We start from the raw sequence: 27766 nt of genomic DNA, 5'->3' as shown, positions 1-27766 counted from the left end.
ATCTCCATGTGCAAAAGTAGTTATGGCCCCTGGTGTCGTCATCTTCCTGGTGAGGAGAAATAACACCATAAAGCAAGATCGCAAGCCCTTACGTGCTTGATGTTAGTAGGTTAAGTGGATCTGTGATAATTGTAACTTTTAACTGCTGAGGTGCAAGTGTTGGTGGTTAAACTATATATACTGAAACTGGTTAGTGTATCTTTGTACTGTAACTTCTATTGTGCTGTATTTTTCTTAAAGTCACAGGGAGCGTCAGGCCTTGCTGGTTTATATTGCCTTTTAAGGATAGAAACTTAAGCAATCCATTATTTAAAAAATTGTCCATATGATAATAAAATGATTCTAATATTCTAATATGATTCTATGATTCTAATATGGGTAATAGAAGTGAATTTAAATGTGGATTCAAAAATACTTTTTTCATAAAATGTCAGCATTACTTATTTTCTGCAGAAACTAGCTCTGTGATAATAGCAGATACTGTGCAGGTAAGGAAGTTTCATTGCTTGGTTCTGTGCCATCCAGATGGTACAAACTTCTAAAATAAATTGAAAAATTCATCTTTTACTTGTATTCAAGGACTGAGGCACAAAATGCTAATATAAGGGCTCAGAGGGGAAATATAGTTCTCCTACATATTTGAGAGAATGTGAAGCCCTTTCAGGAAAATCTAATAAACATAATAATCACAGGCTGCTGACACTAAGGAAAAAGCACCTCATTCGCTCTTTCTTTTATGTAGCAATTTAGTGGTCCCTACTGATTTTTAAATTGGATCACTGCAGTAAATTATCCATACCAGTACTTGTGAAAGAAAGCTCTGGGATCCATATTTGTTTAGTTCTGTGCTTAAATCAGCAAGAATGATAAATTTGATGCTATGAAATTGGGAATATCAAGGGCTTTTCTCGGTGAATGAGCAAGTATCTCCATTAGTAATTTACTGTGACCCTTTTTCACTGTATGTGCTTTGTATGTCAAATATTTATTTTGAAACAAATTAAATTGTTTTCTGTATTGATACAGCTATGGTTTTGTTGATGTTCTTGAAATCAAATTGCATAGTTTTTTCTGGATTTAAAATATTACCGGTGTTGTGTTGCAAACCAGCACTTAAGTTCTAATCTTTGAGTTACTGACCAACAGCTTTCCATGCTCACTGTTCTAGGTGTGTGTTGTGGCTTTTTGTTTTGGTTTTGCTTTGTGTGTTTAAGAATAGTGCAGGACACAGTAAGTTGCTGTGGCTTCTCATTTGTTTTTTCTTGCAAAATAGAAAGATTAAGCTGTATATCAAACAGAAAAAAAACCACAAAACTGTCTTTAAATTACTGGAGCTGTTCTGCTTGGTAACACAAAGTCCTTTGAAAAAAGTTACCTACCTGCTCAGTTTACTGGCATATTTTCAGTGCAGATGTTAATAGAGCAAAGTTGACTGTACACCTGTGTTTTGGCAGGAGTCCTGTCCCTTTAGTTTTAAAATAGGTTACTTTGTGACTATGATTACATCAAACTACCTAAGTAAGTACCACTGCTGAACTGAAAATACGTCATAGTGTTTGATCGTTTGGAATTTCTATCAGTATAACAATGATTTGTTTTGCAAATAGTAAGCAAAATTGTGAAGCAGTGTTGTTAGCAATGTGACCCTGTGTTACCCTGTTCTTGTGGGTTAGGCTTGGCTCATTTGTAACAGCATGTTAAATGGCTGACTTCTATTCAACCCCAGTGCTAACCAGATGGGCTTTATTCTACACAGCTGGCTACCGCCATAAAGCTGTGGCTTTGTAGAAGCAGTAGTATGGATTGTGTTCTGAGGAACTATGACAGACTTTGCTCTTAAGTTAACTTGAGTTCATCTCTCTTTATCCTTCTTTCCATGTGCCTGACTGTGGTACCTTGCTTATGAGGGAAATGAAGTGTTGCAGCAGTCCAGACTACTGCCTGGGGTGAGGAAACCAGTTTCCTGAGATCAAGTGCAGATCCTTGTATTCTCATTTGCTGTGCGTGTTCCTACAAATGTTCACTCGTGCACCTCTGCCAATGTGAAGAGCAAGAATTTCACAGAAAAATTAACCTGAAAATCAGAAACTGTAAAGGTGCAGGTCTAGATTTTCTGCAAGTGTTATAGCAATGTCAACTGCAGTTTTCACAAAGGTAGAAATGTAATAGAAGGAGAAGGAAGAAGAATGAGGGGAAAAATAGAGAATGCAGAGAGGTCAGCTCAGATAAAAAGAGGTCTGGAAATCCTACAGGGTGCTGTGTTCCTTTCACAAACTCCAATTTCCCATTCATGGTTTTATACCATTGTCAGCCTCTGGATAGTACTTCAGTTTTCCGGCTGTAAATTATTTCTAATTTAGCCTCTATTAAAATACTATTGGGATAGTGTGTTCAGATGCTGCCTCATTGTACAAGAGTGAACAGACTGATCTTGGTTCACGTAAAATGGAAAACTGCTGCAGTGGAATTATGTGTTCTTATCCATTATGTTTGAAGCTCCTGTAGTGGAAAAGTAGAAAAATAAACACTTACTATGGTCTATATTGCTAATAGGCTTCTTGGCTGCTTTTTATTACTATTTGTTAAGCATTTCTCTTTCCATATTGCTTTACTATAGTTTTATATTGGAAATCTAGGGGCAGATGCAGTATGTGCTATGTGGTGTCTTGTCCTGTTGTATGTTTGCTTCTGTGGGCAAAGACACATAGAATGTGATCATTTTAGCATTTTTTTGATTTAATTTTTTTTTTAATCTAGAAAATCTGACCAAACTGTTTTGAGATGACACATATTTGCCTATTACAATTCTTTTCAACATAATTCCTGCTATAATAACTTCAGTTAGGTTCTGACTAAAGCACAACAAAAAACACTGTGAATCCTTTCAGTTATAAAGTTTAAATTAAAACCCTTTATTATCAAGTCTTTTTGTAATGGCAGATGGAAATCTGAAGTTGACTTTCTGAATTCTCATCAGCTTGTGTTTGTTGAGCATCCAGTGGTTCTATTCACATTTTTAATTACCTCAATTTTTTTATCACTCTGGGGCAGAGGTAAGCAAGACATTTGGTAAGCAAGAAATATGCATGAGTGCCTATGTGCTGTGGATCAATGGTGTGTATGTATATTTACAGCAGCAGATAAATGACTAAACAGATTATATTTTGAGGAGTTTTTGCCATTTGGATATGTTAAGACACTTTATGATTAAAAAAGCCTCTTCCTGCCCTCTGCCAGCCTTTTTTCTTTGCAGAGTGTTACATATTTGAAAGGGAAATAGTTTTTGAAAAAATTCTTGCACTGCAGAGGTACTTCTAATATCCTACCTTTATACACTTCCAAAGTACAAGGCAAGCTTATTTCACATTCTTAAAAATCAAGCTGCTTTTAAACTGGTCCTTGCTTTGTGTAAAAGACTGTAGGACAGGTGGAGTAGCTGGAGACTGGATGATGCGGGAAGCTTCCTGCAGCCCTGTGTGCTGATGCATGCCTGCATATTTCTCATGAGAGTAAGCACAGTTTCAATGTATTATGTACCTAGTATTGTTTTTAAGAATTTTAAGCTAAATTTCTGCTTCAGGGGGAAGGAAACTGCTGCTAACCTTAAGAATTCTTTCCCCTTACTCAAAGGCCAGAAATTATATTTGACAAAATGATTTGGTCATTTGAAATGGAATTTTTGTTACATGTGCTAATTTTATTCCAAACCACTGACCTCTAGTGGCTGGTTTGCAACTACGAAGCAAAACATTTTAGTAATTTAGTCTGCTCCTCTTGTGTCCATTGGCTACAGGAGAGTTATTTTTCAGGAGAATAATGTGGTTCCATGGTTTATTGTACTTTGGCTTCACCAGTACCTATCTGCCTTATGCATTAGAAAGGAGAGAAAAGAAAACCAGATTCATAGTTAAGGTTTTCTCAAAGAAGTAACTACTCACAAGCCCAAATGTTTGTTGTGATTGTTGGGAAGATAAAAACTCCTATGATCTGCTGGAGCATCCCAGTAATAAAGATCTTAAAACATATATTGTCAAATCCTTGTATTAGCAGAATACTGATTCCTTTTTGCTCAGGATGTTGCTGCTTTACAACTGTAGTCTTTCTTACATGGGTGGGGGTGGGATTATTGGTCCAGGAACAGTAATATTTTCATCTTTTGCCTGCATAACCATGAAGTGCATATTTCTGGGTATATGTTGTATAAATCTTTCTCTTTTCCCCAATTTGACTGTAGCTGCATATGTCCCAGTATAACTCCCATTGATTTTTATTGTGATGCTTTATCCCATCTTCTGTCCTCAAAGCCTTTCCCTTCTTTACCTGTCCTATCTCCTTCTGTTGTCTGCTCTTGTGAAACCCTTTCTCTCTTCTGGAATTATCTCTTCCCACTTCAACTGATTCTGCAGTAGTGATCTCAGCTCTGCCTCCCAGAAGATCTGGTGTGAGTCTCCAGGTTCCCAGGGAAAAGGATGTGGTTGCCAGTCTGTGCCGCGAGAGGGCTGTGAGCTGCTGCAGCAGCAGGTCATTAGCTGCTGGGATCAAAAGGGCTGGCCAAGCACTGCTGCACACAGCTCCAGAAAGTGAAGATGACTTTGCTGGTGTTAGGGTGAATGAATTGCATGTTAATAATTGAAAACACATATCCACATGCTGGAAATGAAAGGTATTTGCTTCTAGTTTGTTTGTCTCTGACCCAGTGACCAGGATAGAACTTAACAGACCTATGTGACTCAGTGGTGTTACATGGACTTCTGAAGATTTTGTTTTGGAAGTGTCATTCCCCTCATGTACCTGCCTGCCACAAAATACTTTTTCTGTTTAAATATTTTACCTGAAAAGCTTAAAGGCTGTTTGGGATCACTGAATACTTCATATGTATTCATACTTTTATTTTTTTAACTATCAGTATGAATTTTCTTGCTGTCAACAATATATCTGTAGAATCATAAAAGGTACAAAATCAGAACGGTCTTTCCCTTTTAAAAACCTTGCTACTGTATGAAAGACATAAGGCTGGATATTATGGGATTCTCAGAGTAACTTAAACTCTATAAAGTCATTACCTCAGCTCTTGCTGCTGATCTGGGGACATTGCAAGTCTCTGCTATATGAATTTGAAATCTTTAATGAATTTCAGATTATCAAATATTTAAACTAGCTTTACATCACGTAATTTTTTTGTACAAGGAACACTAAAATCCTTCACTGTATATTAGCCTTTACGTATCACAGATTTCTTGCAAGGCAGTAACATTAAATAATTTCATCATGTTGTACTGTTGTAGCTCAAGTAATCCAGTCAGTCACTTGCTTCTTTTAAAAAAACAGGAATGAGGAATAAAGTCTCCAAAGGTCTATGTTTCAATCCAGCTGCCTGTCTTTCTTGATCTGTAAGTACTTCTAAGCAAACTTTCCAAGTGTCTCTGTAAAGCAGGTTCTAAATCTTAAAAGGCTGCACCCACACAGTCCCTGTTTTTCCTGAAGATCTGGTAAAGCAATTGAATCTTAAAGTTTTTGCTGGCAAAGTAATATGCTTTTGTCTTGGTTTAAGGTTCTTGAGTTTTTGCAAAAGGCGGCCTGAGGAAATTACCATGATGTGGTCATGAGGAAATGACCATGATGTGGTCATGAGGACAGCCTCACTCTTCTTGTGAGCAATATATGCAGATTTTCACATGATAGGTATATCAGCAACCTCTGTCTCCCAGCCAGAGGTACAGATAGCACAGAAGTCACTGTACAAGCATGGTGTATATAAATACTTTTTTTAATTGGCTAAGAGCTTGGCAATTTGATTGTGAATGAGATTTTACTGTCATTTTTTTCTTTAAACTGGCTTGATTTTGTGAAATATGGCCTTAAAATGGCTATTAAGTAACAATTATTCACAATTAAACCTTAGGGTGCAACTCCCAACTATATTAAATGAAAATGTCATTCAAGGAGCACCACAATCTCACCTACTCACTATGGCTATATAATACAGCAGTCTTTGCCATAGGCAAAAAGTTGTTTAATACAGTTTGGATATGCGGAAATACGTAAACAGGTCCCTATCATTTAGTGCATTTCTCCATTCACTGCTAGTGATTGATAACTAATGGTTGTGATGCTTCATAAATAAGATTTTGAGAATTTTGTCTTAAGATGCTGTAGCTACGTGCCATGAGGTGTGGTAATTCACTATCAATTGCTTCACATGCCCGACTTTCCCACACTGAATAGGTTGTTACCGATGCTCTTTTGCTTGTTTCTTTGTCTTCTTTCCCAAGTTTCAGAGTTTATCAATAAAAAGGTTTATGCAGAGCCCTTGGTCATGTAGATCCTGGTTGATCACCACAATGGTAGTATCTATTAAATTTGTTTACGTTATTCCAGCTTTATAATTTTACTTCCTGTTTCAGATTTACAGCAACAAAACCAGACAAGGCAAATTCAGTTACTCAGATAAAAGAATATGAAATAGTTTAGTAAATCCATTTGGTTTTGGGTAAGAAATTATAAACCTAAGTATTTTTAGAAGTAGTGCAACAGTTAGCATCTCTTCTAGCATATAGCAGAGGTTCTTCAGGAATTACAAATGTTCAAGAATTTATATATTCTTTCAAGCCTCTCTATTTAGGGAAAAGAAAGGAAACTCCACTAACTAACACGTTTCTTTTTACTGTTAGGCTCTTGCCAAAATAACAAGCAGCCTGCAAACCATGCCTCAGCTGCATGCTAGACCCCAACTAAAATTGGTGAATTGACCTTACATTTGCCACTGTACAACTTGCAGTGAATTTAGTGTTTAACTCCCTTGCTGTACATCTGGTGCTAATGACACAGCATCTGCTGCAATACTTCCAATTCACTTGATATGGCTGCAATTGCACTACTGGGAAGATGTGTGTTGATTATTTTATGCAAGTATTTTACTTCAATCTGCCTCCACCAGGCTTCTAGAAAAACTATTGTCAATGCTAATCACTGGATGGCTGGTAAAGAAGTTATGTGCCAGCAAGCCTTGTTCAAAATCTAATTGGGTACATTAAAGACAGTTACTGTAATAATTCTCCTCGATGATCAAATGCTTTGTGGGTCATCAGGTGCATTAATTATCCACATTCCCTGCCAAGCTAATTTCTGGTGAGCTCCCATGTTCCTCGAAGTATGCAGATGAAGACAAGGAAGCCAGAGGCATTTTGTCAGTCATGTAAACTAGTATCAAAGCTATCCTGGAAAAGCTTTTTTATAACAAAGGTCTGTAATCTGCTCCCAGCAGGACTAATCACATGCATGGTTCTGAGCCAGGCTGTGGGTGAGAAAGGCCAGAGTGAATACAAGAAGAGATCACAATCCTCTGCAGGATCATGTGCAGGGTACTCGCTCCCTGGAGAAAGAACGTCTGCTGTGCTCTATCTTCTGTCATGGTTTAAGCCCAGCCGGTAACTCAGAACCACGCCACCGCTCGCTCACTTTCCCCTTCCACCCCCCCGCCTGCCTCCCGGAGGGCTGGGAAGGAGAATCGAAAGAACGTCACTCCCACGGGTTGAGGTAAGAACAGCCCAGTAACTAAGGTGTAACACAAACCACTACTGCTACCACCAGTAATAAGGGGAGAGAAACCCAGACATCCGGTTTTATCAGCACTGACCCGGTAAGCACGTTTTAGCGTATGGGAGCGCATTTTCGCATAAAAATCTTGCAAACAGATTTGGCCTACGAGTTTTATTGTTATTACTACCCGTGCTAACGAATCTAGCACACACACACATTATCTGCTCTTTACGAGCAGCAACTGAGTAGTTCCCGACCAGGAGGCGCTCTCGATGCGCATTTCAGATGCAGACTCGCTGAAGGCGAGGCCGGGGCGCTTGGGACCGAGCCGATTTTAACCGCCAGCCCGCTACCGCCTAGTCCGGCGCCGGACACGGGGTCAGACGAGTATCGTCCAGCACCACCGCGAGCACGACGCTGAGGTAAGGCGAACTGAAGCGAAGCGACGGCTCCGCACATGCGCAGCGCGAAGGGCGGGTGAGTCAGCGGCGGCCCAGTAGCAGTCATGCCAGCCCGGCGGCCCGAGGTCCCTTCGCACATCCGGGTGTCCTAGCACCGCCCACCGCCGGCCTCCTGGCTACCGTCGCCGCTCGGGGCCTCCTAGACCTCCGCCGCAGTCGCGCCGGGCTTCTCCGATGCGAATCGCCGCCCGCTCGCCGGCCGCTGGCATACGGCGGCGGCGAGCGGTCGGGCTCCGCGCGCGATCTCAGCCATGATGCCGGTCCTGGCCGCTCAGCGTCGGGGTTGCCGCGGCCTCTACCGCCTGTACTTGCGCTGCCGGACGGCGCCGCTGCCCCGCGCCTGCCACGGTGAGTCCCTCAGGGCCCGGCCCGCTGCTCTGCGCCGGCGGGCTGTCGGGACGCTCCCCGGGGCGAGCAGGGCCGGCGGAACCCCGCTTTCCACGGTGAAGTCTTGTAAAAAGCTGTAATCAAGCTGGGTGCTTGTGCGGGGAACAGCGAGTGTCCGGGCTTATGGGCGGCTGGTGGCAGCCGGCTTTGGGTGCCGGCAGAGCCGCAGGCGATTCCTACGGGCATCTCCGGACCGGGAGCCGTTCGGGAGCGCAGCCCGCGTGGTGGGTATCGATGTTTAAAAGGGTGATGTTCAGATCGTAACTGCCTCGGTACGCGAGGCGTGTCCTGACGAGGGTAACACCTTATCGTGGGTGTTCTTACGGCCGCTGTAGGCCGCTTGCCCTATTGGCTCCCGTCTGGAGTAAAACCGATACGTCAAGTCCGAGTTGGGGCTGAAGTTTGCGGTAATTGTGTAAAATAAAGCACAGTGTTACAGCGTTTGTGTTGGTCTCAGGAAGGAGCCCAGGCTTTTTCTTTAGGCCGCAGGTCCCATGGAGTTTAAATTCCGACCTGTTTGGGCCCTCTCCATGTAATCACCTATGGTTAAATTGCAACAATACCTGTTTTCTTTAATGATTCCTTGTGTGTCTGTGGGTTAGGTTAGTAGGAAGAACGTCTTCTAAACATGCCGATTTAAGTTTCCCTTTTTTCAATTGGCCTATTATACCAAAGCTTAGGAAACAACACTGCTCATCTCATGCCATGTATTTATTATAGTGTTGTATAAAGGGGACAGTAAGTTCACTGAGCTGCATTGATTCTTCTGGGCTTTTGTCACATCAACAGCATCTAATAATCAGAGTTTATCTGCCTTTTTTTATTTTTACTGAAATTGTTTTTCAGTAAGGTTCAAATTAGTCTATGCACACATGCAGATGCTTCAGTACCATAGAGGATTAAAATGAAAACTGTTGAGACTTTTTGATGGAATACAGTTTTATAAAATATCTATAAAATATTGCCATTTTGTGAGAGGTTCATTGTTCATATATGAGTAGTCATACTTTGCATGACTCGAGTTACTAGCACTGCTTACTTCTTTTTTTTTTTTCCACTATTATTTTAACGAGTGCTATCCAGAACAGCCAGTTTGCCTGTTGCATTTCTTGTTGGAGAAGTCATTTGCTCTCTCAGTAGAAGTATTTGTGCTGCCTAAAAGGAACTCATTGCTAATACAGGTTGGCCTGTACTAGATACAATTCTCCTTCCGGCTAGTCTTTTGAAATGCCTTCCCAGGGTGATTTCTCAGTAGGGATTTTGCATGTTTATCTTGTAATATGTCTGTTGCAACTGTTGGAATACTTTAAATTCCTCTACATAAATGTTTTATACAATGCTGTGTGCTTTTCTACGTAATTTCTGTACCAAGTTGCTCTTAATGTGTAATGCACACAGTTCAGTTTTTCTTAATTGATAAGGTGTAGTTTATACAGAGTGTACACAGAGTAAAATGAAATGGCAACACTGAGTTCTGAAGTGCTCTGTATTTGCTTTTTCATCAATATTTGTTTTTTAAAAAACTTGAGGCAGTAGGACTAGAACTAGGCTTAATTTATCAACCAGTCTTACCAAATAGCTTTGTATCTTTTAAAAAGCCTCCAATGCTAGAATGAAGTTTAAAAGTGGGTGCTTGAAGGGAGGCAGTGAAAGCAGGCTGTCTGCTCCTGTTTGATAACTCCTAACCATGGGTAAAAGAAGTGCAAATTTTAAATCCTAAATTCCTGTAACTTAGGCTGGTATAGCTGTACCATCTTCCCTTCTTTTCCCTTACAGAACGGTTGCCTGAAATACCTTTGTTTTTTTCCTCCTCCTGTTAGGATGGCAAGCTCCAGTGAAATGTGGGAGTCTGTCTTGTTTTCTACCATGCCATCGTCTGCCTGTGCAGTTGATGAGCCAAGTGAGAGTTTATACCTCCAATGGTCAAAAAAAAGATCTTGGATCAGAAGATACAAAAGGGTCAGTCCCTGAAGAAACCCTGCATAAAGCTGGAACAGGTAGTACTAAGCTAAAATAAAGAGTATTTCTATAAATATAAAAAACTTTAGGTATTTAACGATCGATTTTTTTTCCCAATTGTGTGATGTTAGGGTTGCAGAATTCTTAGTATTTTTTGCTTATGGGCATCTGTATATAAATTTCAAATGCATAAGCAGGGAGGAATGCTGAAATTTATGTCTTAGTCTGGTATTTAAAGGATTTAAGTTTAGAGTAATCGGATTTAAAAGTGGTGATGATAAAGCGTGGATGTCAAAAGGGATTAGGTAATCTAAGAGATAGGAAATGGGATGTATTGCTTACCTTTCACGATTTTGCTTGCTTACTTTAATTCTTTTTGTAGTATTTCAGGTTTGTTGTGTGAAATTTACTAGTGATAAAGATTGAACGAATGAGAATACCAGCCACTATGACTTCTCCACATCAGGCTATAGATGACTTGTAAAGAAGGTTGAGCTATTTCATCTGCTGCAGCTTTCTAATCTGATAGTTTTCAGAACTGCAGCATTCATGTTTAAAGTGATACCATGAACATAACCTGACCCTCCTTCCCGTTCAGTTTGATTCTCAATTTTGTGATAGTTAGGTGCTTGTGAAATTAAGATCTGTCCTGTCCTTGCTCCGTCCTCTATTATTGCTTCTTGTTAAGTGGGGGACTGCACATGTTTGGGAGACTGCTGTTTCCCAAAGAGATACAAATGATTTTAAAAAAGAAAGCTCTTTTTGTGCTTTTATATAAAACTAGGTGGTCTACTAAGGAAAATTTCCTTTCCTTAGTCAGGTTACTAGGTATTCATTCTTTCTTTAATAACTTGTAAATTCGTGAGGCTTGCAGCAGTCTTTAAAAAATTAGTAATTTGAGCCAGCTGAAAGTATTAATTTTCTGATGTTTGGATAATGGAAGTGGCTCTTATATATTGTTCTAAGTGTAACAATTTGGTACTATTTCTTAAGTATGTGATTGGATTTTAGAAGAGGATAATATTTAAGACCATTTATGTTTCTTAGAAAGGCTTGAGCTGAAGGTGGTTGCTAGAAGGTGAGGTTCTTGGAGAAGAATGTCTGTCTGAATACAGTGAAAGATTGTAGAGCCAGTTATAGTTGTTGGTATTTTCTGGGTTCCTAATGTGGGGTTACCGGTGTTAAAAATCAGACGTGAAAATAGCCTAGCACTGTTGCTTTCATATTGCTGGCTTTCATCAGAAGGGATGTTCTACCATCTTCCACCCCTGTCTGATTAGTCCCTCTTTTGTGCTGGCATTAATGACGTTTAGGCCTGTTCTGTGAAAAATTGCTTTCTTGTTTTGCAGAGCTAGGGTACAGGTAGGATCTGTAACCTGATCATGTTCACTGTCTCTAAAACGTCTGGGGAGGTGAGGCCCTTTAGTGGCAGCACAGCCCTGAGCCGTATAAACCTCTAGTATAACTGTGCCTCATGGGCACCGTGAGGCTTGCTTTTTGTTGAGACCGGGGACTGACGTATGCAGGTGTATATGAAACTGCAGCCTAGAGATACTGTGCACAGTCACTCTGAAGTTTATTCTGGAATGCATATTGCTATCTGCATGCTTCATATAAGGGGTGTTTTCTGGGATTTAGGGGATAGAACATTTAAACGTTTTTTAATGGCATTACAGCCATATTAGTACTGATTATTTTAAAAATGCATGATATTTTGATAAAATTCTGAAAAGGTAATATACTATTTGTAAAGATTGCCATACTTTTCCAGTAATTTAAATGTTTAGGAAATAATGGATCTCTTTTGCACCTCCATTCCTTTATCAGTAAACTTGGGAAATGCTTTTAAATGGTTGCACGAAATTTTAGAAAAGAAGCTGCTACTCAGTTTTTGCTAAGCAATCTTATCTGGAGTGTTTTATCATGAATACTGATAGATCAGCTGCCTGGTGTTTGAAATGAGGTAAGAAAAGAAAGCAACAGAAAAGGGTATTTTGCTTTTTTTTCAAGTTTAACAATAAGTGATGGGGTGGTTGTGTTAGGAATGCTAGCTATATATGGTCCAGCCTTATTTGTTGTGTAGTAAAATCAGTTTCATGAATTTATGTTATTTTTCAAAGAAAGTATACTATCATTAGCCTTAGTCCTCAGTTGCTGTTAGAGCGATAACTAATTGCCTCATGGAAAGACAGTTATGTAGTCCAAACTTCAAAATCTGATCTTTCAGTAATTTGTGTAGCATGTTAAGCTAGGATCATCTCATTAATAAATACAAACGTGCTTGAGAATTCTTTCTTTTTTTTTGTGTGTATCACTTTAAATAATGTAAGTTTTAATTTCATTAATGACTGTGGATGTGTAGCAAACCTGCAGTGTTAGGGCACCAAAGAGTAGTTTGACGTGTTAGAATCATAAGGTTTTTGTTCTGAAAGTTATGTCAGGATGCATCAGACAAGGATGCAGTATTTGTATTGTCAAGTAGAACTTCTGATTTCTAAGAAGAAATGTCACTGATATTAATGGAATTTATTATTTCCCAAATATTAAGTTTCACTTTACTGTAAATTATATTTCACTGGCTTTTTATTGAGTCATATCCTTAAATTTCAAAACCAGCAGAATACTTTCTCCAGTTTGTGACCCAGGAGTTGGGGGTTTTAATTTAAAAATGGTGTATTTTAAGGAGCGAGCTTTTTTTAAGGGAAAAAGCTTCAGTTACTTAAAATTGAATTGCAGGTTGGAAGCTTTGTGAGACTCCAGTAATCAGCAGCCATAAACTATCGGATTAATTTTATCTACTGGTCTAAAACTCTGCATGAAACTTGTCCCATAGACTGTTAAAATGCTTTTCAGAATTTCAGGATACTTTCTGAAGTATTGTTGCAACTTGGTGCTCTTCTGCAAGCTGCTGGGAGTTTATTGATCAATGCCTTATTTTGTTATTTTTTTCTTTTTACTATTGCTGTGTTTTTATGTTGAGAGTTTTAAATGTTGGAAATCTAAATGTATTTTAGTTGTCAGGGTGGAAAGCAATGTTAAGAGACATTTCTATTTTATGTCAACTAAACTCTACTGAAAAGTAGGCACTGCCATGCTTACAGTGAGCTTTATCTTTATTTTACAGGACAAGATAAGACTAATGCAGGCCAAAAGCAGTCTGTCCTTAAAGAGCCAATCCAAGTAAAAGGTAAATAAGTACTTTTTATATTGAAACTTCACTGCTGTCTGTGAGTAGTTAAAAAAAGTGTAAGGAAACCATGGTTCCTCTTCAATTGTGTAACAAGTTTATGTGAATAACATTTTAAAACACACCTGTATGTCAGCTTTGTTTAGTACACAGTTGTTTGAAATTGACTCCTGGAAAATCAGATACAGCAGTATGCCTTCTAATTACTCACCATTCTGTGCAGTTTTTAATTGTTTTATTTGAGCTGATGAGTTTGTCAGGAAAAGACAAGTCTTATCTGTTATCACAGTCTCTCCTGCCTGTTTTTAGGCATGTCCATTCACCATTGCAGACCTAACGTGGCTAAGCTGAATACTTGATCTTCCTCTGTTCCTTCTTATTGCTAAGTTAATCTAATCAGTGTTGCTTCTAAATATATTTTGACCACATGAACTGCCTAATCTGAGTCATGTAATGTTCCCAGTTGTGTCTGTAGTAATGTAGTGAGTTGATCTGTCTGGATGCCTGGTGCCCACCGAATCTGCTCTATCACTCCCCTTCCTCATCTAAACACAGGAGAGAAAATCATAATGAAAGGCTTGTGGGTCAAGATCAGGACAGCAATTACTGTCACAGTCAAAACAGACTCGACTTGGGGAAAACTAGTTTTATTTATTACCAATCAAATCAGAGTGGGGTAATGAGAAACAAAAAAAAATCTTAAAACACCTTCCCTTCTTCCTGGACTTAAATTTGCACCCAGTTTTCTCAACCTCTTCCCGTTGCTGGAGAGCAGTAGTTATGGTCAGTTCTCTTGCGCTCCTTCCTCCTCGGTGGAGGACTTCTCACACTCTTCTGCTCCAGTGTTGGGAACAGGTGAAGGCATGTCTCTCATGGCAGATAGTCCTCCATGAACTTCTCCAACATGGACCCTTCCTATAGGATGCCATTCTTCACAAACTTCTGCAGTGCGAGTCCCTTCCATGGGGTGCAGTCCTTCAGGAGCAGACTGCTTCAGTGTGGGTTCCTTGGAGGGTCGCAAATCCTGTAGCAAACCTGCTCCAGCATGGGCTTCTCTCTGTACCGGGCCACAGGTCCTGCCAGGAGCATGTTGCAATGCAGGATTCCCATGGGGTCACAGCCTCCTTTGGGCATCTCCCTGCTCTGGCATGGGGTCCTCCATGGGCTGCAGGTGTATTTCTGCTCCACCATGGACATTAATGGGCTCCAGGGGCACCGTGACGCACCATGGTCTGTACTACCACAAGTTTCAGGGGAATTTGCTCCAGTGCCTGGAACACCTCCTTGCTTCCTTCTGCACTGACCTTGGTGACTGCAGAGCTGTTCTTCTCACACATTCTCACTCCTTTCTTTGGCTGAGGTTGCTCCTGAGCAGTAACCTTTTCCCCATATTAAATACATTATCCTAGAGGTGCTACCACTGTGGCTGATTGGCTCAGCCTTGGCTGATGGTGGGTCTGTCTTGGAGCTGGCTGACATTGGCTCTGTTTGACATGAGGGAAACTTCTAGCATCATCTCACAGAAACCACCATTATAGCCCCTCTGCTACCAAAACCTTGCCATGTAAACCCCATACAAGTAAATACATGCTTTTGTCTTTAGTTACATTATTTAAAAATGGAAGTAGATAAAATAAGTGCTTAACTTTCTCTTACAATTTCATGTTCTTAATTTATCATAAGCTGTTTTCACTCCATCTTCACTCTGATAGTTTCTATGATGTTATTGTGAGAATTATACTATTAAAAACTCCCGTGCTTTTGGTCACTTCTGGCCTTCTATGTATGGAAAGAACTTTATCAAAATAGAAATCGCTATTTCTCTTTAAACTCTGTCTAAAAAAAAAATCTCTGGGGTGAAAGTGACTCAGCAGGCCATAAACTCTATGAAAATGCCTTCGTGTCGTTTCCCAAATTTAAAGAAACATGAAATTGTAATACTCGTTGGTAACAAGGTGAGATCAGGATCTCTGGATGTATGCTTTCTGCAAGCTTTTGTCTACATCCTCTATGTCAGTTTCTTCGGGTCTGGTGTCACTTAGTGTGCCTGCAGGGGGAGCATACAAGGTAGACAGGAGAAATTAGGCTGAGAAATAATTGTAAAGAGATGTATCTCTCAGTGGAAAGAGTTTTGCTTCTAGATTATAGGCAAGCAAGAATGTTAAAGATTTTGATAGCGTTTAGAAAGTGGAATTCTAGTCTTCAGATGCTACTGCAACTTAGAAACTTGCTGATACAAGTGTTACTAAGACAATAACATTTTAAAAGAATCACTGATCTTAGAAATTGTTGCAGTTTAAAGTGTTTTATTTACATCATCTTCTATTTGGCTTTGTCTTGGAAATATCGAATTGTTTTTCCCCCCTCCATATTTATTGCCTATTTTATACTCTTAATTGAACTAGGGTGGGCTCGTTGTGATATTCTGCAGTGTACAATTTGTTACAGTATTTTAGCGAAATTTATGTGTGCTTCTGAAAGATGGATTAGTAAGTGTTTGATAAATCCATGACTCATTTTTTACTAAGATTAATATGCTTTGGATATATATGTGGAGAAAAGATGGGAAGCATTCTTCTCCTTTAAAAATATTTTCCCTGTTCTAACTTTAGTAAATGGTGGACTGTTTATTGGAGAATTTTTATTTTTTATTTTTATTTGTCACCTTTGCTCAGGAGCATTGTGGGATCAATGTGAGTGCTCAAATACTTAAAAAATTGTGTAAGATCAAACTGGATGACAGAAATCTGATTATTATGATAAATATTGCTATCTGTATTGTTAGTGCATTGCTGAGTGTCAAGCAATATATATTGCCTTTGAGATTTCAAAACTCAGAAATAAGACAGTGTAGCACTTTGAGAAGTAGTAGCTTTCTGCAAGTATCCTGTGACTTAAGGAGTAGTTCTGGACTAACTTCAGAAATCTTATCATCAGTCTTGTGACGCACAGGAAATTTATGTGTGCTCGTTAAGTCTTCTCACCTGCACAATTTGAGCTTTTTGTTTTCAGTTGTGTTCTTTAATGTTATATCCTTCAGCAATTGTTGACATTTCTTCCAGTAAATATAATGTTTGTAATGGAAATGAGCATACAGTGACTTCCATTTGAAAGTAAGTTGAAGTTATATATGTATACAGAAGCAGGAAATAATGGTATAAATATAAAATTCCATTTATCCTTTTTCTGAATATTTTTCCTTGTGCATGAAAATCTGATGTGGTAAGAGTACATCTTCTAGACAGAAAGCATTATAAATTTGTATTTTTAATTGCTATTAATGACTAATATTAATTATGCTCATTTTGAAAATAATAGTTGAGAAAAATGACATATACAGTCTTAGTTCTCTGTAAGCTCTGCAGAAGCTGTTGTTCTCTAAGTTCTTACTTGTAAAAGGTGGAACTGCTTAAATATTGGAAAAAATCAACTGGATCTCTGTGTGGCTGTTTCATTTGCTAAAGCAAATGTTTCTGAATTGCCATATTTGAATGCTATCCTAGGAGCCAAATACCATCTCTGACATGAAAGTTGGAGAAGTAGCTGGCAGTGGCAGTTCAGTGGATGTTTGAAAGCCCCTAACTACAATTTAGTATATAGTATTTTTGGAGGTAAATCATTCTACTGTACGCATTTCCACAATGAAGAGCGTTCCTTTCTCTTCACTGTAAGTTTTTGATCTTGCTGATAAGCATTGTTTTCAGGTCTGTACTTAGAGGTATTGTGATATGACACTAGGTTGAACTTTGAATTTTGAAATGTCTGCTGTAGTCTCCATAAGTGACTTAACTTGCTTATCTGTTTTTGTTTTTAAGTGAAAGCAGTCCTTAAAAAAAGAGAGTATGGACCAAAATACACAAAGAATAACTTCATCACTGGAGTAAGAGCAATAAATGAGTTTTGTCTCAAATCCAGGTATGATGGGGCTGAGTTGAGATTTAAGTTGTAAATATTTGTTTGTTCATATGCGCTTCAAATATAATTATAGTTTTAGGGTGATTTTTGTATAGCAACTTTCTAAATGCTGTTGTGGCTTATGTAATCACAAGTGGCTGAGGTTAGTTCTTGTTTACTTAGTGTAGGAATTTGCACTTAGTTTGCATGTTTACATAGCTGCTGCTTAAAGGAATTTATTTGTACTGATATGACCATAAATCCACTTGGGGGTGTCTTGGGGTGAGCAGCTAGTTATAAGGGGGAATGGCAAATAATTCTTCAGCATTTTGGGGTCATGATGGTTTGGTGTGAACATCTGTGAAAGATGAGTGAAAACTTCATAATGTGAGTTCTGTTACTTGGAATAAAATATAATCTGGTTAATTGCAATTTTAACTATTGTTACTTGATTCATATTTACTGCCTTTTACTATGTGTTGTGCCTGCCAGCAGGTCTTACTAGGTATTGCTGTAGTTGAGGTGTCTGTTATGCATTATGTGTGTGCCCCATATTTAGTCTAATGGCTTAGCAGCTTTGTTTATAACTTTTTATGCTGTCACTGTTGCTCCCTAGTTTTTTTCATATAGTATATGTCACCAGACGTGTCTTTGCTGAGAATCCAGTGGCAAATTATTCTTAGTTCTCAGCCTTATTTTTATCATAACTACCTTGTTGTGCAGAGAAATTCCTAGCTCAAGCTTTGCTGGATTGACTGAAAGGGGTCACGGGGGAAATGAAAACAGGACTAGATAATTGATTGAGCTAAAAATGAAATGTTCTGTTGTATAAAAAAATTAAAAAAAAAAAAAATCCCTGATGCTTCTCAATGTAGATGCTCCACTATGTAGCTCAGCACAGTACATTTATCTGTTTCCCCAAGTAGCTTCGTTATCTCCAACCTTTTGCAGCTTTTGCTGGGTGTGTAGGTTTTGAGGTTACATTTCTTAACTTTTCATGTCATTTCACTTCTGATTTCAATTTCAAGATGTTAAACCATGAACTCCCTTGTTTGTCACTGGTACACATTATCAGTTACATGCAGATTCATTGGATGTCATAGTATCCAATGTTTTACTACTTTCTTTCATGTATAGTATTTCATAGTTTGAGGACATGATTTGAACTTTTGAGTGTGGAGGAAAACACAGTTGTTTTCAATAGTATCCTAGAGATCGGTTGCTTCATGTTGTGTGTCTGTTCTGTTTGGCTCAAGTAAACAACTTCAGGTTTTTGGTCTGCAAAGTAATAATACCAAAATTGAGGAAGATCACCCAAGCATGAAAGTAAAAGATTAATATGAATTTGTACTGAACTGTTTGTCCACTTTCCTTAGTGATTTAGACCAGCTGAGGAAAATTAAACGACGAAGCCCCCATGATGATACTGAGACTTTCACTGTGTATCTGAGATCGGATGTAGAAGCAAAGTAAGAACACTTGTATGAAGAAAATGTTTGCATCATTTAAAATGTATTATATGAGAGAGGACCCCTCCCCACCTTCTTTTAGAAGTGAGGTTTACAATGTGAGAGGGCAATAATGTTTTCCATTTGCTATGGGAACACATTTTATATCCTTATTATTGTAATAATTACATGGGTATATACAGTTGGAGTGTCTCTTTCATGTGTTTAAAGATGAGGTGCTTGTCCTCAGCCCCTTCTTGCCCCTTACTGAGTGGTAGTCTGCATGACTTCTTATGAGAAAGAACGATATGATGATCTGCTTTTAGGAAAGGCATTTGTAATGTAGCCAAACTGAAAAGAAGTTGCATAGTAGAACCATTGCTAAGTTACTTTCACTCTGTGCAGGTCTCTTGAAGTTTGGGGTAGCCCAGAGGCTCTTGCTAGAGAAAGAAAACGACGTAAAGAGGCAGAGATCAAATACAGAGAAAGTGAGTACAGTGTTCAAATAACTTAAAATGAAAACAACAAAGTATGATTTTTCTTTTAATTTTTTTTTTTTTTAGAAATCATCTCACACGTGGAATTAGCAATTGCTGATATGATTTTACAACATAATGTAGAGTAACGCATTAGTATCTGTGCAGAAGTAGTCTGTTACTATCTTGCAATTTGCTTGTCATACACCAAGAAATGCATTCAGTTGATGTCTATAGCCATGCTTCTTCGTTTTGGGAGGGGTTTTCAAGTTTTAGCTAGTATTACCAGACCCTTCGACGCACTTTGTCACAGATCTGAAATCACTGTGTCACAGATCTGAAGTCACTGAATGAGTCATCACACCAAAGCGTTTGGAGCCACAAGTACTTTGTGTGAACGTATGACCCCCTTATTAAAGGGGGATCCCTGGGATTGAGTGAACAATTACTAGAATCTTAAAAGTTTGGTAGTTTTTTATTTTTTTGTTTTTTTTTTTTTTTATTGAGAATTTTGAAAAGACTTAAACCCAGTCCAAATCTTTATACCATACTGTTACCATGTATGTTTCTTCTGAAATGAATTCATCTCACCTTTGTGCTTCAGAAGGTGGGGAAAACACCCCACATCATTGCTTAAAATAGTCATCATCCTTGCTGGTATTATCAGGAACAGGTACAGTCAGATCAGTAGTTTGTAATGGATTTTGATTTATCTAGCCAGTTAAAATCACAGAAGAGGCAATACTGCTTCAAGGTACTTACTTCAATTATGTACCTTAAAATTAGCAGTCTTGTAAATTATTATTATTAATTTTTTTTAAAGAGTTTTGCCATTGAAACACCCTTGTAGTAAAAAGGCTAGAGCTGCAGGCTCTTGTTAAGGTACCTGTAAGTGTATGTACGGAGAGTGCAGCTTGTACTCTACTGGCTGTTTTAGGCTATTTAAGTTATTCTGTATAATGTATTTTGGATAACTGTAGGGAAGAATCTAGCACTACAGCTTCTAGATACTGTAGTATACTAATGTTTATTTTCAAGTTACATCATTAGTGGATGCAAAAATACTGATGTTAAGAGACTTGGTTTGAAACATCCTTTTCCTTCTCCTTCGTGGTTAAAGGGTGAGAAGGAGGCATTAGAAGGTCTGGATGTAGTGCAGTGTATTTGGAGTTTTCTGCCTCTGTGTATCATCCTTTATTAGTAGAAATGTCAACAACGTATAGGATAATAGGTTGTATTTGGCATTTTGCATGTGTATGTAACAGTAGGTTTCTGATTAGCCATACCAGGAGAGGAGTTTATCACAAAGAAAGATAGACCATGTAGCCCTTTCTAGGAGGAGATACCTGCAGCATAAAAAAATTCCAGAAAATACCGATTCCTAGTATATATTTGTGGTGGTAATTTTGTATTGCAGAACTATTTCGAAACCAAAGGCTGTTATGGGAATACAAGGAGTTCTTTGGCAATACTAAGGTAAGAGATGTTTTAAAGATTTTTTTTTTTTTTTTGCCTGGAAAAGTGCTATGAGCTGTACTATGACACCTTTAGAAGAAAACAGTTGTGAAATGGCTGCATAAGCTTAACTAGCTGAATGCTATTGGAACATTTATTTGCACTATAATGTACAAGATCTGTCTCTGGTTGTACTGCAGTGGTAAATGTTATGATACCAGTTTAAATGAGTTCCTACTGTGGCAGTGTAATCCACTTAATTACACTTAAGTGTAATGTTACTGTGGCCAGTAAGGTGTTTTGTTTAGTCAGTTGTCTTCTTATTCACAAATATAGCTGCAGTTTTATTTCATGAGTAGCCTATAAACATGTAAAGTAAATATATTGTTATTTTAAAGAAGCAAAGTATGCTTCTTAGTGAAAAAAACCCAAAACATTAACACTTTGCTCTATACCTTACTGACCCTTCCTCTCTGTTTAAGCAGACCCATTCGCTAGATCCATGTGCTCTTCTATGGTAGAATGATGTCTTAATCTTTCTGCTGTGCAGCTGGCTCCTGTCCTTACATTTGCAGTGGTTCCTGCTGGAGGCTTTATTGGTGGTTCATCGTTTTTATAGCCATCCGTTTGTAGAAATGTGTAAGGCTTAAATGCAGTTTGGGTGAGCATTCAGGCTTCAAGGCCTGTAGCTTCACTCTCGCAAAGCAGGGCAATGCAAACTTTTTATTAAATAATATGTATGGTAGGACCTTTATGACATCAAGATTTGGTTATTTTATTTTAATAATCTCTTATTTCTTTATTTAGCCACGCTCCAGTGCAGCAGCTATGTTTTTCAAGGGACCAGGGAAGGTGGTAATGGTAGCTATTTGCATGTAAGTTAAAAAAGTTTTGTTTAAGCAAGAGAAAATGATTTATTTTTATTATCCTGGAAATGAGAACAGTCTGTGTATTCAAGCTAAAGATACCTGTGTCTCTGTAACTGATGTTAATAATTTGTTTATTTGGTGGTGGTGGGACAGACATTCACCAATATATAGCGGTCAGGGTTAAAATATATCTGTGATCAGAGAAGAGCAAATTTTTTGATCAGACTAAACAATTTATTAAAGCAAAAACTATAATTTTGAAGGACATGGAGAGGCAGGCTTTTAAAGGTGTCCTTTTTTCTTGCTTCCCCTTCTTGCTTCATGTGTTTTAAATAATTTTCCATATAAACAACAGAAAAGAATTAACTTCTTTCTGCTGTTATTCAGGGATATTTTAGGAGGTTTTTGCCTTTCACATGTTATAGGTTTGAATGAAACAAAACTATACCAATTTAAAGCAAACAAATACAGATATTATCTGGCATGAAATACACAGAAGTGTATTACATTTCTGTTCAGAGAAAGCAACATTTTGAGCAGGAAATAGCTCTGAGCTTATCTACAAAACTATATGCTTTTTGCTGGGGAAAGGGGGAGAGCGTCAAACCATGTTTGACTGAAAACCTCCCTCTTTAATGTTTTACTAGTAATTATTCAGGGCTAAGTAAAAATACGTAAGAACTGCTAGCACAGGTGTTTATAATGGAAAAAAAATAATGGGGAGGGGCCCAAATGGTCACTTTTACCTCCTTTCTTGCAGTCATCTAGAGAAAACAGACCTTTCCTCCTGCTTTGTAAACAGGGCATTGCTATAAGCATTGCACTCTGCACTTCATAAGTACCTTTTGGAATGATTAGGTAATTTTATAGATGAATGCATGGCAGCTAGTCCAGCAGAAGCTTGTAGAGCCTATTGTATTGCTCACTCATCTCGATGTGGAACTTTTTAGAAGTGGCACTCAAATACCTGATGGCTTTTCAGAGATATTAGTCAAGACTGCTATTAGTGCTCCCTTGTTTGTGGCCCTGACGCCAGCATGATTTTTAGTGGCTTCTGGTTTGGGGTCAAGAAAGGCCAATCTGCCTTAACTTCTCAGTTGTGATAATTTGGGTACGCTTCTCACGAACTTCAGGCTTCCATAGTAAGGATAAAATGTGGTTCAGTCAAAGGCAGAGTTCTGGCTAGTTTCAAAGGCAGACTAGCTGCATTGCCATCCTCTGTGTTGTTAATAGAATTGCTATGTGCAAGGGAAAACTTTGAAGCTGTGGTAAGAAAACACAGGAAGGTAATGCTTTTAAGAAAAAAGGAACAATACCTTTTTAGCAAAACATCCTTCAGAGTCTGGCATTGTTGCAGTGATTTCATTGTCATGCTAGTGCTTTACCTTTTAAACAATACAAAGTTTGCATGGCATATAAGATTTATTAAAAATTACAAGTGGTCCAGGGTGTTAGTAATGTTACTGCTTCTCTAGAAATAGATGTGATGAAATGCATTTAGTTCTCAAATGGTATCTCAAGCCTAGACTGTTTTCCCCCATAGATTCATAATGGATCTAAATATTTAATATTTCCTGTTTGATTATTTTGACTTTTTTAAGTAAATAAGACCAGGTCCTTCTAGACCATTGCTTATGTGGTAAGCTAGAGTATGAAAAATGGGCAGTCCCATCACAGTACAATTTCCTATATGTATTTTTCAATTCCTCATAATTTCTGTTCCCCATATACATCTTGGGGTTTTGTTGGGGTTATCCTTGAAAACAAATTTGGAATGATAGATTTGTAAGAACTGCCCTTTAATTTTTTTTCAAGTTTACAGTTCAGTCAGCATAGATTTATGTGAATTTGTTTTAATTGTAATTTAAATTAAGTTACGAACCTTGTTTTGAGTAGTTGATGTTGATCTACTTTTGCACTTGTGGTAGTGTTTTTTTTTCTTTTGTCCAGAGAAAGGCTGATTCTCTTCATGTATCAGTACATTTTAAAGTTACCAATTAAGTTTAGACTTTACACTAAAATTGACAGGGTTTCTGACAGCAAGGATGATGTGTATCTGTTTCAACACTTCTTCCTCCTTTCCCTCAGTTTTCTTGGTGAATGTTTGCCTCCTCCGTGGACTTTGGAATACTGTTACAAACAGTTGTGTTGAATGAAATTGCTCGTTTTCTAGGTGCAGAAGAGAGGCTTATTAGAAAATGCTGTATAGTAGTAGGTTTAGTAAGAACAATAATAGAATTGTACCTAGTGAAACATGGTGGGCATTACTATTATTTCTTGGCATGATGTCCAAAACATTACAATAAATATTCTTCAGACTTTGCCTATCTTTGGTTTAAGTTCTGTTAAGATTTCCTACTCTTTAAGGTCCATGTGGATAAAAGTGAGACTAGCTAAATCAGTCAGTCTGGTTCATTTCAGTAAAATAGAGAATACCCTTTCTTCTGATTTGGTGGTCACTGATGTAAAAGATAGCTTTGTTTCAAACTGATTGAGATACCGAGTGTCTGTCTTCTCAGAATCTGATGGTTTCTTCTGCTGATAGTAGTTGCATCTTCAATAGAATTTAGGCTTTCATAGGGATTAGTATTTTCAAATGCAGTGGTGAATTTGTTTTTTTAAAGCAGAACATATTTTAGTTGCAGTAAAAGCGTGACTTTGTTTTTTCTTTTCCTCCAAAATGACTGTTATCTTACTTTACATTGATGCAAACATCTAGTCAGAAAGGAAACACTAAATAGCCTTGATGGCTCTATAGACTTATGGCTTTTGTAATCATAGAATCATAGATTAGTTAGGGTTGGAAAGGACCTCAAGATCATCTAGTTCCAACCACCCTGCCTTGGGCAGGGACACCTCACACTAAACCATGTTACCCAAGGCTCTGTCCAACCTGGCCTTGAACACTGCCAGGGATGGAGCATTCACAACTTCCTTGGGCAACATGGGTTGCCCAGTGCTTCTCCACCTTTACAGTAAAGAACTTCTTCCTTATATCCAGTCTAAACTTCCCCTGTTTAAGTTTTAACCCATTACCCCTTGACTTATCACTCCTAATAATTTCCTGCATAGCACTCCTGTCATATGTCTCCAACTTCTTGGACATCATTAATAGATTAATAGATTAATAGATTGGGCCTGACATTTGGAAATCTTAGTATGGCTTCTTTCGAATTTCTAGGATACCAAATTTCCCCACAAATTCGTAATTGGTAGAGGTGAAACAGTATCATCAAAGTGCCTACTGTGTCATCTGAACAGGTGGGGGCCCCACAACTGAAATGTACCTTCAGATGAGCTGTCAACTCCATTAATACAACACAGAGAAAAATAAAAGTAAAGAGACTGTGCTGAGGAATCTCACTGTAATTTATTTCCTTTGTGTGCTGAAGATGCACTATGCTGTGACTTGGAGGAGCTTGTAATTAACACAGGGAGTTTAAATTATGGTTTAATGATACAACAGCCTTCTGTTCTTGGGATATCACTAACATGTGCATTTTCTACTTTCCACCTATAAATTATGGTGATGATTCACCATCTCATGAGGCAATGAGAGTAACTTCAAAATTGTGAAGCACATTCAGGCCCTTGTATTGAAGCAGTTACAGAAAACAGTGCTAAAGTAAAATGTGTTTTCACAGAAATTCTTTGAGGATGACCTTGGAAATGAATCTGATTTAATCAACTGTATAATTTGGTGCATGGCAAGGGGCTGGACTTGTGCTTCCTGTAACTTAAATGTATTTTTTTGGCATCTGGTTGTTCAAGAATGCCACTGTAATATGTTGTTTATATTTATTTGTAACAATTTCATTCAAATACTTTAAAAGATTGACAGCAAGATAAACTGAAATATATTTTAAAAAGGGGAGAATGCTAATAGTCCTCTAGTCTAATTTTCTTTGCAATATGATTGTAACAGTTACTGATTCTGATAATGAATGTTTGAAGTGAGAATGTAAACTTGGATTTTAGTGTTGACAGCTACCTTTCTCTGTACAGCGTAACATGATGCTTACTCCAGGGAGCCTGTAACCTAAGAAGACTTGACAGGTCACACTGGGCATCTTAATAGAAAAGTTCCATAGATAATTTTTACAGTGTTATCTGATGAGAGCCTTGCCTTCCTGTCTGTTGTCTTATATTTGTATCCTACTGGGAATTGCCCACGCTGAGATTAAAGTTGGGAACCTTGGACTCCAGTGTTAGGAGGGGGTGGCAAAGGACTGAAAAGCAAAAATTAAAAAGGACTGAAAAAAAGGAAAGAAAGGACTGAAAAAGGAAATAATTAAGACTGTTATTTTCCCACTGGTAGGCCATTAGTTGTTCTAAGTAGTGAATGTGATAGTAGTTTTCATGAAGTGTAACTGCCTAGAAGTTAATGATTTTTGACAAATAAAAAAATCTTTGCATATGAAGTTTAGCTGAAAGGGTATTTTAACAGTAACCATACAGAAAATCTGTATGCCTTACCTGCCTGTATAGGTCTGCAATGATTAAAGTGATATGTGGTTTTGCCACTTGCTGGCAGGTAATGCATGGTTATAGAGCACTTGTGGTTTTGTTGAAAATATTAAAGACCAGCTATTCTGTTGTTCTTTAGTTTATTTCTTCTCTTTGTTTTCAGAAATGGGTTGAATTTTTTCTTTAAGCTACTTGCTTGGGTTTACACGGGTTCTGCAAGTATGTTTTCAGAAGCCATACATTCTCTAGCAGACACATGTAACCAGGTGAGTATTTTTCCTATTCTGTTTAAGTTAGCACTTATAATAATTTTTTCAGGAATAAAGATAGGTACTTACAGTAGTTGGCCTTGAAAGCAATAATTTAATCTACTAGTGCTCCTTAGTTGCCTATACTGTCTAAATAGGAAACATCAGAGAAATTGAAACAGTATTTTATTTAGGAGGACTAGAATTCATAGCAAAATACCTTTTTCTTTATAAAGTTTGCTCATAGATAACACTGACATTGTAGATAAGCCTAGAATTTCCAAGTGTATTAGTTAGAACTTTAAAAATGACTCTCAGGTTTTGCTGTGGTGTGTATTTACAGTGCTCTTGCTGTTCAACATCCATGATAATGTACTGTTTTGTATGGTTTACATGCTTCCTAGAATTAATAGTAATATATTCTAGGAGGGAAAAAAGCTAGTACTTAATCTAATGACCATTTAAATAATCTGGAGGCAAAACAGCCTTAAAGATGTAATCAGTTTGTTCTGGGAGAGGGTGTTTTTGTGTTTTATTATTAAGTGATTTCTGGTTTCAGTCATGGAGGTTACAAAGCCTGCCCAGAGTCTGACAAGTTCTCTATGCCTGCAGTGAGAGGAAGATGCAGTTTTTTCTGTATGCCTGTAGTATACACATACTTTTTTTAGCTTCACAGAGACACAAACCAGTGTTATTGCTATGTACAGTTTTTATTAACCTGTAGGCAGGTGAAGGCATATTTTGTCAGAAATTCAAATTACTTTAGAAAAGTTGTTAAGCTCAGAGCTCTTTCTGTTGTTTCCCAATCTGAGTGCAAAGCTGTTGTTACTTAGTTGCAGATTTACCTGCCAAAACTGGTGGTTTCAGAAGGTTTATTTAGCTCCATTTTATTCCTCTTTTTGATATAATGCCAGTGATCTGATGGAGGGTTTATAAGCTAACAGTAAAATAACTGACCTAGTCTAGAAGCCTTAAATGCAGAAGGAAACTAGAAAGAGTTTCTGCTAATGATCAAGTTTGGACTAGTATTTCTGTTAATATAATACTGTTTGCAACACATCTACATTATTTCAAACCACCTGCCCCAGTTACTTCTGTTCTTTAGTAAAATACTGGTTTTGCATTGTTCTGTATGTCAGCTGCAGTTTATTTTCCCTGTAACTATCAAGATTTGAAAGTGCACTGGAAAAAAGTAAATGGGTTATAGTATTAGTCAAATATATAAACATTAGCAAATAAGTCCAGGACAGGCTTAATTTTGTTACAACGGTATGTGTAATGTGACCAGTCTTATCTTTAGGACATGTTGTCAGCGCAAAATCTTGGTAATTTGGGTTGCATGCTTCTTCCGCTCTGCCTTGTTTCCTCCTGGACAG

The 27766-nt window shown here is 38.0% G+C and overlaps 1 protein-coding gene across 5 annotated transcripts in view; it reads left to right on the top strand.

Annotated features, from left to right (window-relative positions):
* The first annotated feature begins 8030 nt into the window (after positions 1-8030).
* Positions 8031-27766, top strand: part of SLC30A9 (solute carrier family 30 member 9) — a 35921-nt gene continuing 16185 nt past the window's right edge. For 2 of the 5 annotated variants that reach the window (XR_009724336.1, XM_061346172.1), the window contains exons 1-9: positions 8032-8348; positions 10208-10384; positions 13471-13533; positions 17349-17448; positions 18804-18896; positions 19281-19363; positions 20769-20827; positions 21614-21681; positions 26306-26408. Coding sequence is in view for 4 of the 5 variants with exons in the window: in XM_061346172.1 (XP_061202156.1) it covers positions 8252-8348; positions 10208-10384; positions 13471-13533; positions 17349-17448; positions 18804-18896; positions 19281-19363; positions 20769-20827; positions 21614-21681; positions 26306-26408 (843 nt within the window). In the remaining variant the exon portion in view is untranslated. Of the gene's footprint in view, positions 8349-9456; positions 9569-10207; positions 10385-13470; positions 13534-17348; positions 17449-18803; positions 18897-19280; positions 19364-20768; positions 20828-21613; positions 21682-26305; positions 26409-27766 lie in introns of those variants that run through there. The other 3 variants (XM_061346169.1, XM_061346171.1, XM_061346170.1) reach the window with 3 other exon arrangements.

Source organism: Neopsephotus bourkii, unplaced genomic scaffold, assembly GCF_033783945.1.
Source record: "Neopsephotus bourkii isolate Nb327-2 ecotype Australia unplaced genomic scaffold, CSIRO-AGI_Nbou_v1 NB_259, whole genome shotgun sequence".
Lineage (NCBI taxonomy): Eukaryota > Metazoa > Chordata > Aves > Psittaciformes > Psittacidae > Neopsephotus > Neopsephotus bourkii.
Note: the sequence above shows the minus strand (reverse complement) of the source record. Positions and strands in the feature narration are given on the sequence as shown.